The sequence below is a fragment of the Euprymna scolopes genome, chromosome 1 (genome assembly GCF_053919585.1).
Source record: "Euprymna scolopes isolate OS-2025 chromosome 1, ASM5391958v1, whole genome shotgun sequence".
In the NCBI taxonomy this organism is placed as follows: Eukaryota; Metazoa; Mollusca; class Cephalopoda; order Sepiida; family Sepiolidae; genus Euprymna; species Euprymna scolopes.
Window position 1 is genome coordinate 184,320,789 of NC_136482.1, and position 15,000 is coordinate 184,335,788.

The window sequence follows — 15,000 nt, forward strand, 5'->3', positions numbered from 1 at the left end:
TTACACCTAATTATCAAAGTATACTTACGCAGATAGATATGAAAAGTCTTTAAAGTTTGTGCCTATTTCCATTCTATGGAGGCCAGGGGCGAATGCAGACCCCACAATTTTATTATACCATCTATATTTAAGTTAAAACATACTTATCAAAGTATTCTTATATACATCAATATCAAAAACACTTGTAAACGTTTTTTTTTAATTGTTAAATTTTTTATTTCCATACTTTGTGGACCAGGCGCGAACGCAGACCCCACAATTTAAATGAACCACCGTTCTGCCAGATTAAACATACCCATTCCTGTGTATCGATACATCTTCTATCATTATATGTAATCAGTCTTTTAAAATAGTCAACCACATAGGAGCCTATTCGTGACCAGACACACACAGACATTCAGCTTTATATATATATATATATATATATATATATATATAGACACACAGACATGACAGAAAAGAATATGCACTAAGATAAATATTTTTCCCAAGATTAATATATGGTTATTTATATTTATAGATAAGGATAGTGCTAAAATAACTGAGAGTATCTCATTTAAACTGCATCGAACAACACTGAAGCATGCCACGAACCGAAGGAGCATTAGACGTATCAGAATTTCTGCGATGATGAATCATGTATCAACATATAGATGGTCTTACCAACACAAAATAGCAGGAAATCTTTCAATATCCTTTTCTATTGTTAATAGTGATTGTCCAATTCACAAGAGAGGACAAAGAGTATACAAAACCTATTCCAGGTCGCCCTGAGCCCTCTGAAAGAATCTTGCGTTTTGTGAAATTAAAGAGGATCCTCGGTGCAAATCCTCTGACATAGCAACACAAGCTGATGTCAGTCCCAGAACACCTGTCAGATATCTTCACAAGATAGGCTATTATGGTAGAGCTGTGAGAAGGAAATCTCTTCTTCATCCTGCCAATATCAAGCACAGAAAAGATTGGGCTCGTGAGATGGTGGAGAGACTTATGTTTTGAACCAATGTCATTTTCTCTGATAAGTCATGATTTGCATCATTTCCCAACAGTGGAAGGGTATGAAGACTTCCTCAGTAAGAGTTTGATTTTAAAAGACTGCAGCCAATGCTGAGACATGGGGGGTTCTCAGTTATGGTTGGTATGGGGTGTAATTTGGAGTGATTGCTCAGATCTGGTGGGGTGTCTAAGAAACATCTGCTAAATATGTTTCAATATTACATAAAGAACTCCTACCAATATTTTCAAGAGGTAATATGAACCCACTTAACCCCCTATTTATGGAATACAGAGCTCCTTGTCATTCTGCTAGGGCCACACAACATTGGTTGAGCCAAAATGGGATTAATAAACTTCCATGATTAAGTCAGTCCTCGGATATGAACCCGATTGAAACCCTTAGGGCATATTAGCAAAAAGAACCAGATTGAAAACCTTTAGGGCATATTTCGCAAAAAGAAAAGGAAGCAATCTTCTAAGCCTGAACTTTAAGCATTATTGCATCAGACATGGCAAGAAATTCCTCAAAATGATATCTGTCAACTGATCAATACAGTGTCTAGAAGGGCCCTAGTATTAAAAGCAGCACAGGGAATGTTAACCAAGTATCAGTGATTAAATTTGTGACCATTTATTTTGTTCTATAAATTATATGTTTATTGAAATAAACTGTTTCTATGGGTGTCTATTCTTTTATTTTATGTTATGTCTGTGTGTGTGTGTGTGTATATATATATATATATATATATATATATATATATATATATATATATATATATATATATATATATATATGCTGTGTGTATCATTTGCAAACTTCCTGTTTAAATACTTTCATCACTGTCTGAATTATGACAAGCCTGTTTACATAGCTTCATAAGTAACTTAATTCACTTCCATTTAAATGCTAATTACTGGTGGCTGAGTGGAAGAATGCCAGTCTGCAAAGCCAAGGTCGACTTTGTTGACTGTTAGAGTCCTGCAGCTAGCAGTAATTATCACTTTCTGCGCTGATGATTGTATAAGTATGAAACACTAGTGTCTATGTGTAAAACATGATTAACATCTATTGAAAAAGATTATGCATGTTTCATTGAACAGCAGGGATAATTCTAGTTTCTTTCTCTTGTGATCGATTTTTTCCACTTGGCGGGCCAATCTTCGAATGTTTTGTTTGAGTGTAAAAAGAAATTTGTCATAATCGCGAATGTTTTCAAGTTCCATGAGTCGCCTTCAGGCGAGTGATGAATTAAAAAAATTACATTTAGTGAATTTATTGAAAGTGTTGTTGCAGTGTAACCAATGTAACTCATTATATTTTAGCTATTGTTGAATATATATAAGTGATATAAAAATATAAGTGATATAAAAATATATATAAGTGATATAAAAATATATATAAGTGATATAAAAATATTGTTGAAAATATATAAGTGATATAAAAATATAAGTGATATAAAAATATTGTTGAATATATATAAGTCATATAAAAATATATATATAAGTGATATAAAAAGAATTGTTATGGACTCTCGAATATAGAAAATGCAAGGTTTTACTATTCTAGATGGTTTGTAAAATGGGATGGGGGGAGGGGGGTAAAACAAATTAAGCATCAACCCTAGCGTGATGGAGAAGGGAAGGTGATAACTTATTCTTCCTTCCATGCATTTATAACCTCTACACCATCACCACCAGCCCAGAGAAATTCTGGAGATTTTTTTTTTTTTTTTTTTTTTTTGCACCAGCATGAGTAGCAATCATAGCAGAAGGAGCAGAAATACTTATAGTAGTAGTAGTAGTAGTAGTAGTAGTAGTAGTAGTAGTAAGCTGTTACTTAGAAAAAAAAAAAAAAGAAAGAAAACTTCAAAGTATGCATGCAGTCCCAAGTAGATAGAGTCTGTGGTAGCAGTAATCTGGAAGCATCATAATCATCATCATGATTGTTTGCAACGATGAGGATGACAGTGGTTTGAAGAGAGGTTTAATAATTGGTTAGTGACAGCTGGAGGGGGCGAGGCCATGGATTGCCTAACCCTCTACTACTTACATGTTGCTGACCTCAGGAGGCTGGTAATAGCGTTTGTAGACGGACCTTGATTCACGCAGGAATGCACACAGGTAACACCAATTAACAAAATAAAAAGACAATTAAGCTTCTACATACCTCAGGAATGAGTATCAACTACATCATTTAACTGCCAGATACGTTTGAACATCTTTTAAAACTATTTAGGAAAATCTCCATTATAGTAAATATTATTAATTCTTATTAGATAAAGATATGCGTAATATTATAAAACTAATTTTGCATTATGTATGTTGGAAAAGAAAAAAAAATGTAAAAAAACAAACAAAATAGTTGATTCCATAACATTTTAAAATTACTGTCAATCAAAGACACCTAGTATTTATTTAAAAAGAAAAAATAAACTAATATTAAAATGGATAGTAAATTAATTAATTATTCTATCCCTGTTCCTATTCTTGGTCAACAACATTCGTCAATTCCACATTTCATATTTAAGACTTACAAGATTTAACAAAGAGATTCTTTCAAAACTATTAATAAGCAATATTTATATTAACAATTAAAATTAAAATTTTAAAAAGTAGTTTCGGTTTAGGGATACTAAAAGCTAAAGAGGATGATGAGGTAAAGAAAAAAGGTATGAGATGACATTCAGTACAAGAAAGTCTCTGCGTATATATATATATATATATATATATATCTTATTTATAATATTCCGAATTTTATTACGTTTATATAATTGAGAATTCGGTAATCGTTCATATACAAATAAATTTTAAGTCAGTATAAAGTGACTTAATTTGTAAGTTTCAAAATTACTAGTTTTTGTAATCGAGCATTCATATATTTTCACAAAATCAAGACAACAAAGGTTGGATTGATAGCAACAAGTAGTGTATTTTCATTGTTCATTACTGTTGTGGAGACGCCTGTTAATTAACATAGGTGGGTGAGTGAGATATATAAAGGTATCAATCACCAATACCGGGAGAGTCCGGCAACAACCGTCAAACAGGCAAGACGCCTATGCTGCCTCCCAGTAAGACATGTAACACGCCACCTGCCGGAATATCTCCAACTGAAGTATATCTGAAGACATGTAAATATGTATATAACTTTTCTTCCTAATATATTATTGTATACCTTTACTTTCGTGTTCTTGTTAATTATTTGTGCAGACACAACAATTACAAATGTTTCACGACTATTCTGACAATTTCAAACCTTATATCGTTTGAAAATATTCACACTCGACATATGGAAAAAACACTTAATGAAAAATATGGAATCCATTTCCCTTTTAAGAAAAACTATGTGATAAAAAATTTACCTACATTTCTTTCTTCAGAGGTTTTTCCGTTTCCTGTTCATTAAGGATTTTTTTATATCTACCTATTTTTTGCATCTCTATTTTTATATCTACCTATTTTTTAAATGTTTCATATATATATATATATATATATATATATATATATATATATATATATATATATACACACAGACTTTCTTATATATATGTATATATACCTATTTCCATAAGAATAGACATTCTCCATTTAAAAAGAATTTAATTAAAATATTTAAGGATTTAAATATGATCTTTTTGGACAAAATGAATCCTTTTGTTAATCATAAATGTAATAATACTGATTTTTTTAATTTTGAATTCCTTGAATATTTTTAATAATTATCAAAGAATGTAGAATTTAATTCTTATTAGTCTAATTACTAACCATAAATAAATTGTTATAAAATTATGAATTGAACTGTTATATTTTCCTAGGTTAATAGATATAGATATTCCAGTTGAATAAAAAGTATACAGAATCTTTTGCCCAATAAAAAGAAAGCAGTATTTCTGACTTATACTGCAAAAACAACCTATAAAAACCTTTTGTATGCAGCCCTACGTAAATTTATCATGGCAAAATTTTATATAATGAAAATTAAAAAAAGTTAAATCTTTTGAAAATTTTGTTTATATATGGATATATATTTTGGAAAGAATTTAAAAAGCATTTAAAAATGAAAAACATATTCTTAGTAAAGCACTCTTAAGAATTGTAAAACAATCATTATCAAATTTAGCCAGTTTCCTCTGAAGGAGGAAGCTTCTATAGAACATCAAATGTCCAAGTGTTCCCAAATCATACGTGTAGCCTGTTCAGGCAAAACAATGTTAATGATGTTAGTGCCTTGCAGAGAGATGTCACTGCCATTCCACATACAGCACTTGCTACTTCCAAATGGTCACCCACCTAGTGCTGACAACTCTTAATGTCACTTTGGTGACCAAATAAGAACGGGTATATCAGCACGATTATGCCACATATTCTGAGTTACTCAGTAAGTACCAACCTATTTAAAAATATAACTCTAGTATAGTCCAGTAGGCCATTGACAAGGATTGTTTTAAAATTGTTAAAAGTGCCCAATTTTTCACTTCAACAAAAAAAAGTAGTAAAAAAATTTGTGTTTATGTTGAAGTTATTCCACTAATATGTTATTTTTTTTTTCCTAGCAGAACTCTTTGACGTCACTCTAACATTTAGATGTTTTTCAAAATTATTCTGACATTTTCTTAGAAAAGAAATTAAGTATAATATATTTCATGAAAAATATTTTTGGTATACTCCTATGATATATCCATTAAAATAATTCTTTTTTTTTTTAATTATTTTAATATGCAAATTAAAAAACAATTATTTACTAATAGAAATAAATTGAAAAAGATTTTGCTTCTTTTTGCCGTTATAATATTGATAAAATGAATCTCATTGAAAATAGTAAATTAAAGAATGAATACGATTAAGATACAGACAATTTCAAATAGTAACGGTATTAGATATAATGATAACTAAATATAACTAAAACACAGTTATAACAAAATAGCTAGGCATATGAACGTTTGCAGATACAAAATTAGTAATTAAAATTAACAGTCAATAACTATTGTGATCACCAGACTATATATATATATAATTTCGATGTTCCAGCTCATCTCTCTAGCTATAATCTGAAGTAATGATATATCAATTATGCTATCATCCTACAGTGTTTAAATCTTAATGAGGAAAACGTAACCTTTTCCCTTCCTCTCTATACATACACACACACACACACACTATTGGTGTGTGTGTGTGAAAAACTAACTTTAGGAAGACTAACACTGTCATAAAAATTACATTATTCCTGATTGAAAAATGATATTAGCATATATATATATATATTAAAACGTCTCTCAAAGGTGTATAAAGATGTAAAAATGAAAACGTACAAATAATGTTTGGGTTTTGTGGAGCAATGTGGCAAATAATTAAATGTGTTGAAAAATTACATTTTTATGATAATAAATTTAGAAACGTTTTTATACATACTGCCATTATTACTAATATATTGCAGTCACATTCAAGATGGGAAAAAGTAAAAAACTAAATGGTTGTAAAAGTGACCAAATAACTGCGCTATGCAATGGCTTGGACCCCAAAAGATCACATATTGCAGAGAATATTGAATTGTTTTCTAAAATTATACTTAAATTAAAGATCCAGAACAATACAAGCAAAAAGACCTAAGCAACACGTTCCCATGTCATATTTGCTGCTAATTATTATCTAAAAACATGAACAACTGAATTGATTGGAACTGAATAGATTGGAGCTCAGACGAGCACTTGCTATGACTGTTTATTATCCATTCATTTTGTAATAATAAATGTTAAAAATTTAATAACACATTGGTAATTAGATAAGTTTCTTGATATGGGAAAAGCTTTTAAAAGAAATAGTTGGAATTATTTATTAGCAATAGATGCCGATGTAAAAGCTGTAAGCACAGATCAGTTTGCAAGTTTGTATCTGCTTTAAAATGATTTAACTTCCTGATATGTTAAGTTTTAAATATTCTATTCAAAATAATTGTTTTTATACAGAAAAAAAATAAATACATGTTATAGTTATAGTTGACAATGGAGAAAAAAGCACTTTAAAATTATAAAAACTATAAAACTAAAAGACTTTAACATTATGACCAGAAATACCTGCATTTTTCTTAATTCGTTATTTATAAAAATTGTTTAATGAATAATTTCCACTTTTTTTAAATTTTAGTTAATATTCTAAAATATACAAAGATTTTTTGATGTTTCTAAAATTTTGACAAGCACACTATATGTTTCTTTTTAAATGGTATTTCAATGCGAGTTTATAATCCACAAAATATTTCATTTGGATTTTTACTAGAAAATTTAGACTCGGTGTAATATATTAAAAAGAATTTCTTCTGTCTGCAATCAAACTCAACTAGTATAGTAAGAGTAAAATCTAAAAATCAACTCCCCAATAACAAATGTCCTAAAGTCCAGACAAGTAAAAAGCGAGTCAAATTTCATTAGTTCACATTGTTATATATTAATGAGTAAAATAAACATTGTTACATATTAGCTTTTTGATAATTTTTATCACAAAATAATAATTCAATAAAGTCACAAATAAACTGAGGATCTGCACTATCAATGATTACTAAATTTAAAACTAGATATTTCATAAAGTATTTCTTCCAAATCATATTTAAGCAACACTAGTTATTGTTAGATCAAGTAATTGATTCAGAGATGGCTTGTTAGACCGATTTGAGCCCTGAATGTGATGATTCAGTAGCAGAGGTTCTAACTGCTGTCTTTTCTGATGGTAAATTTCCTCTTGCATTCTTCAATGCGTGCAGATTCAGAAATTGTAGTCCCTTTGTGACTTGCGGTACACCAGGAACATCTGTCTTGGGTTAATTTTTCCCATGAGTTTGAATACAAACTGAACTGTTTGAGGGAGACCTTTAGACTGTCTTTGAACCGTTTCTGCTGTTCTCCTGCACCTTTCTCTTTGGGCAGCTCACTGTAAATGAGGTGTTTTGGGAGTCTTGAATCTGACATGCGGCATATATGACTTGCCCAATAAACCTGGCACTGCTACAACATGGTGTGTGCTGACAAAAGGGTTGAGTAGGTTAAAACCTATCTGCTATCTTGTCTTCCCACTTGATTTCCAACAGCCAATTGAGGCAGGTCATGTGGAAATGATTCAGTTTCTTGGCATGTCTGGTATATTTTTAAGCATACATGAGGATGGTAAGAATCACAGTTCTGTATACTTAAAGTTTGGTCAGAAGCCGAATTTCTCTACACTCTCATGCAAGGTTTTTTATAACTGAAAATGTGCACACAATTCTATATAGTTTATTTAGGAATAACTTGTAGTTTGGTATAAACTTATCTAACTACAAATGTGTTGCTAACTTTGTTAAAACTGAATGATGTTTGCTACTGGGGAAGTAGCAGAAACTCACAATGAAGCAAGTGATAAACAGAAGATATTCTTTGGAAGAAACAGCTTACCTTATAGATATGTATATAATCAAGTTTATTGGCTGTTTTAACGTGTAGTATTTTATTCTGGTCTCCAGATAACAAGTCATCAGGAGAGTATATGCGCCGTTTCCGGGCCTACCTTTGATGGCTTTTTCCCATATCACCCCCTCCCCCATTTTATATAGTTTATTTAAGAATCACTTTTAGTTTATTATATTTTAAATACATTCTAGTAACGGTTTTATTGAGTGTGCATAATTTCTTTATGAATTGCAAGATATTTTCTGTATAAAAACAATTATTTTGAATAGAATATTTTTAAAAAATTAACATATTAGGAAGTTAAATCATTTTAAAACAGATACAAACTTGCAAACTGATCTGTGCTTACAGCTTTTACATCGGCATCTATTGCTAATAAATAATTCCAACTATTTCTTTTAAAAGTTTTTCACATATCAAGAAACTTATCTAATTACAAATGTGTTATTAAATTTTTAACAAAATGAATGGATAATAAACAGTCATAGCAAGTGCTCGTCTGAGCTCCAATCTATGGTCCCCCCTTGCCAAACTTTCACAAAAAACACTTGACTAGCTACATGCACTATCAACAATTTTCACCACTCTGTATCCATGCCTAATTCTAAATACAGATTCTATAAGCAAAGCTTCTTACTGTTCCCAGCCATTTAAAATATGGTAACCTTCAAGTCCAATGCAAACAAGTTCTTGTTGAGCCGCCCCCTTAAATAATCTAAATTCTACCCAATCTACACCATTAATGATTACTAAACTACCACCTTACATTCATTAACCCTTATCCTCGAGTGGCCTTCAGACCTTGATAAGTGGTGACTCCTTTGTAAAAATAAAAGTTTTTAGATTTTAGAAAAGGATCTATTTTTTCCCCCTCAGTCAATTGTTAATTTTCTCTTTTCAAAAAGTGTATTCTCTTTTACTTTACAGCAACAAGGATGGTGTCTAAGTTTTACAGACAATAGTCACAGAGACCATTTTACTCCTTAACTCTCTACATCAAAATTGCAACCCTTTAATTGTACATAAAACTTTTTATTGAATCTTATATGAAATCAATTTATAAAACATTGTGTGAGAAACTTTAGAAAAGTTTGATATTCCTTTAATTATATTGCAAAGTATTTAATTCATTACAATATAGGAATTTCAGTGCTTGAAAGTCAACTCCAACAAGTAAACATTCTAAAAGATTCAATAAAGATTTGTTAAATTTGTTTTCAAGTATAACGCATCTTTCTTATTGAGATGACAAGGGAAATAAACCCACTGCACAATGATATCAATTGAAACTAACACTGATTAAATAATGAACATTCAGACAAATAGTTATGAGGACCTGCTACTTGTGAAAGAAGTAATTTATTTCTCCAGTAAGAGATGCCTAATAGAGTCAACAGTTCTGAACATGCAGTTTTTATTTATTTACTGAAAAAGATCCATCACCAAAACTGAAGAGATCAGAAAAAGAACTTGAACAAAATTGGAAAGAGAGAAAAGTTGGCCAAGAAAATTTTTTTTTGTTTAAGACTACAATTTTTAGTCTACAGTTGATCTTAATTTATTAACTTGGTTCATTGCAATACATATTCATTTTATTTTTATCTATTCTAATATTTCATAAATAAAAAAAAAAAAAAATCTGTAATAATGTTTAATTACAAGTTTTATGAAATAGATACTATGAGGTATACCATTTTCTTCTTTTAGATACAGAAAGATGCATGTGAACATAATTTAAAATGCAATTGAAAACTTTTCCAACCTTAAAAATGATTGGCAGCAAACTAACCATTTTTATAAAACATAAACAAAAAAAAATATTAATCGTTTGGATAATGATCTGTGAATAAACTTTGAATAGTCATGGTTGAAATTGGTTTGTATTAATCATATTTGTAAAGAAATTTATCTACAGTCACAAATAAAATAATTATTTGATAAAAAATGTGACAAGGTAATGGAGTTAATATTATTTACATTCTTCAGACTACTGTTCTTATCTTGAGTATTATTTTAACAAGGTTTCAGTCAATCTAACCGCTAACCTTCTTCAAATGTATCTTGCCAAACTCAGGAATCTCAGTGTGGGCAACACTCAAAATACAATTGCGAATTACTTTAGACTTTTACCCACATCATGGCTGATGGAACAAGAGCATGCTACTCCATGGATTAAATAAAGGATTCCGTTTGAATTTTGTGTAAATTCTCTGAGTTCGATAAAAATTCTGGAGTTCGACAAGATACACCTGAAGAAGGTTGGAGATTACGTTAACCGAAACATTGTGAAAAATAACACTTAAGAGGAGAACAGTAATCCGAAGAATTCAAATATGAATAATGAATCCTTATCTCAAAAATTCAGAAATATAAAAATGGAATCAAATATGAAAAGAAGTAGTTTAACAACGAAAACATTGAATATGATGATTAAATGGGAGTAAATATTAGTATAAGATTTATAATATTTGTAATGCAGACTAAAATCGAGTGGTCATCTAAGCGCCATAATTTAATTGTGTTAAGGAAAAAGGTGATCTTTATTTTGCAGTGAGGAAAATGCTATTTGATCATTATTAAGTTAGATTAGTTGTTAAAATGGATTTTCCCCCGCCATTAAGCAAAGTTATAAGTGCTGATAATGATTTAACCCAAATTCCTGGCAAGAGCATAAAAATAAAAAAAAAAACATTAAAAAATTATACGTAAAATATAATAATGTCCTTGTTCTTATGTTAGTACAATCATTATCAGCTGTGAGTCTCAACTTATAATCAAAGACAAGCCCAGATGTAAAGAAAGATTTTATATCTGATGTTAGAATTTTTCTTTTAGTTTCAAGACTAATGTTTTAAAGAGTTAATATGTGCTTATGTTTTAAAAAATGTCTTTTTGATCATTACAGCATAAAATACAGTAAAACACTAAGGGAAAAATTTTAAACATTAAAAGAAAAATTCTTTTCATTGCTTTTTCATAAAATATAACTATGCCGACAGCGGCATATATATGTTAAAAATGAACAACAAAAAACAATTAAGTCATAAGTGAAAAAGAAATAATACTGAGTAATATATGTGGGTTCAGTTAGTTTGAATATTGTTTTTACCTTCGATCAAAGTCATCTTCTTTGTCTTCATAGCATCCATTCATTAACTGATTCGGGGTCCACTTGATAGTAAGACCTTCGGCAGACTGATGAAGAGATAAATATCCAGGCAGGGATTCAACATCTTCTTTCTGAAACACAAAATATTTGAAGAAAAATGATAACGTGATTGAAATTTAAAAAAAAAAAAAAAAGAAAAGAATGAAATGAAATGGATTACCCTGCATAGGGATTGAAATCCAAACAGTCAGATCACAAGTAATGTTTTAAATAGATATGTTACCATTAAATAAGACTGGTTCAACCAGTGGAGAGATCCTACCCAGTTTAACATCCATTTTACATGCAGCCATGTGTTGAAGTATCTATACAGGGGGTCAGGTTCTAGATCAGTACAAAAAAAAATCCTATTTAAAACCATAATAATGATAATGCTGGTGATGACAATTTGATTGGCTCTCTACATCAATGGGCAAGATAGAGAGGAAGGAAAAATTGTCCATGAAAAAAGAAATCAATAACTCATTGACTGGACAAAAAATCCCAGTAAAGTACTAAGAAAATTAAAAGCAACAAAGTATAGTTACATTGAAAGAATGAATGAAAGTTTTTTGAATTAATAGATGTATAATAGTGGAATAGATGAGTAATATATATAGAGAAGTTAGAGTAGTTGTGTCAGTTGGCAGGGGAAGACCAAGAAAAAACATAGGAAATGATAAGGATGGACATGAAAGAAAGAGGGACAAATAAAGACCTGGTCAGAAAATAGGTTAGTTTGGAAGTCAATTTCTTTAAGACATCCAATTTATGCCAGCATGTAAAACGAATGTTAAACTGAATATTATGATGACGATGATGATGAAAGATGAGAAAAATAGATTGAACATTTTTTTTTCAATTAGGATTTTTAAGAGGTTTTATTAAAAAAAATAAAAAGGAAAGATTTATAAGAAACTTCAACTATTTTTTTTTTTACTTTGCATAATAAGTGTTAATATGAATACAAATATTCTCACTTTATAGGCAAGAGGAAATAAATGGAGAGAGAAAGAGGGGTAGGAGAGAATGGCTGAATAAACTGAGAGATTTTATTACAAACCAAAAGAGAAAGGAAAACTGTTCAACCGGATACTAAAAATATCGGCAGGGAGTTTATACAATGATTTTGTAGCTATTCTCACAGATAACGTTTTTCTGACATTCACTTTTAATTGGCAGTCAGCGATAATCAATAAAATAGATTTGTATTTCATCAAACTTTATCTTTAGGATTAAATTGCAATTTAAAGACAATTGAGCAGTGGCGGCTCGTGCCTAAGATTAGTGGGGGTGCTGTTATAAAGAAAACACCTATTTTTTTTAATATTGTGTAAAAATAAAACAAACATAAAATTATACATAATTTATACGTATGCACACGTATAAAAATACAATAAATTAAAGGAATCCTAAATAGATGTAAATATTTTAAATATTTTACTTATTACATTCATTTGAAAGTAAACTCCATTCTTCTTGTTTTAATTTGTGAGAAAAGATTGATAATTTTCTCCTTAACTTCTGAATGACTGCTGAAGAACTTTTTTTATCAATTGAAAGCACTGCAAGTGCATTTAGTCTTTTGCAACCCATGGTGTTCCTTAGAAAAGTTTTTATTCTTTTCAGAGTTGAAAAACAGCGTTCTATCTCTTATGTAGTCATGGGAATTGTCAAGATAATTTTTATGGGTTTTGTGATTTCACTAAGAACATCGTTTAAATTGTTTTCCAAAATAAATTTCAGGAGATCAATTACTTTGCAATACTCATGGATATCTGACCTACTATAAAATATTTCTAGCTCAGTTTCAAACTTTTCTTTGTCAATCATGGGATATGCTTCAGTTGTCAAGGATATCTCTTCTGTAGGTAGTTTTTTTTTCTTAAAACTAGCAAAGCTTATCTTGTAAAACAATTTAGCAAGTATTAAATGTTTAGTTGAAGAATATCTGTCCGTTATATCAACAGATATATAGTCACACAGTTCTTTAGCTTCGCCCTTGAGTGTTTGTGAAGAATTTTCACAGTATTTGGTGTTTCTTATCTCTAAAATAGCAGTTTTGAAATTTGTTACGTATTCATTGACTTTATATATGCTAATTTCCCGAGAAATAATTTCAACATGAGACATAATTTTATGAAATAGCTCAAACCAAAATATGAAATTTTCATCGTTCAAATATTTCAGAATTCCTGTCGCTTCTGCAACGGTCTCATCTACACATGATGTTGACTGAATTTCAGTGACAGTTTTTTTATGCTTGAACATTTTCATGAACTCTATTTATGTATGTTAAAGTTCCACCTTGTGACGGATACACGTAGAATGCTTACAGCCAGATGCTTCTTGAAAAATGGACAGACGCTGTGGTGATCTAGAAAAGAAAGTCGGAATAGCCAAAATGTTAGAGATAAATATTCTAGCATTTCGTGTAATGCTTGCTGCATTCCTCATTATTAAATTAAGTTGATGCACATAACAGTGAGTGAAATGCGCATTACTATAAACTGCTTTTATTTTCACCTGAGCACCAGCTTTTTTGCCTTTCATGACGTTTGCATCATCAAATGTCTGAGCTATCAGTTTTTGGCGATTCCCTTGAAGGATTATATCTAATTGTTGTAGAATACATTTTGATATCCTATCAGTGGTTTGGTTTTCTGGAATAAAGAATCCCCAAATGCGTTCAAGTATTTTTTCTTCCAAGACGTACCGTAAAACAATGATCATTTGTGTATGTTCAGACACATCTGTTATTTCATCAGCCATGACAGCTACAAAGGAAGCTTTGCTAATTTCTGCCCTTATTTCATTATGGTATATTTGTAAAAGACAGTCAAGTATGTCATTCTGAATAGTCTTGGAAACACCTTTGAAGACATTACTGGTTTCTAAGTGATTCTTTAAATCTGGATCTAATTAAGATGCAAAATTTAAAAATCCTCTAAATACACTTGGATTTACTGAATCATCTTTTTCATCATGTCCTCGTGAGGGAGTTTCAAAGTTCCCACAAAAGAAAATACAATCTATTATTTTAGATAAAATTTCACGGTTCTTCTTAACATTCATGTTATGATGATTGATTGAAAGTCTGCAGGCCTCACTAAGTTTTGCTTTAATATTTATGGTCCCCAAAATTGATAGGGAAACTACATTGTCAACGTGCTTCTCATGCCTTTCAGTTCTATCTTTCATTTTGCTAATAGTTCTGAAACTATCTTTTGTCCATGTTACATCACCCCTTAACAACAAACAAGGAAAGCAGAACAATGCCTTTTTTAGTTCACAGCCGCAAAGCTAACTTTTCCGTTGGTACCATTAAAGCTACGAATATACACTTTGTTGTTGCTAATGCCTGGCTGAGATATTTGAATATCAGGCGTTGAATGGCTTCTTTTCTTAATTACAACTTTA

The 15,000-nt window shown here is 30.3% G+C and overlaps 1 protein-coding gene across 4 annotated transcripts in view; it reads right to left on the reverse strand.

Annotated features, from left to right (window-relative positions):
* Positions 1-15,000, reverse strand: part of LOC145278208 (small G protein signaling modulator 1-like) — a 359,099-nt gene that overhangs the window by 106,969 nt on the left and 237,130 nt on the right. For all 4 annotated transcript variants that reach the window (XM_080130507.1, XM_080130503.1, XM_080130500.1 and 1 more), the window contains one exon: positions 11,542-11,672. In XM_080130507.1, coding sequence (XP_079986633.1) covers positions 11,542-11,672 — 131 coding nt within the window. The remainder of the gene's footprint in view (positions 1-11,541; positions 11,673-15,000) is intronic.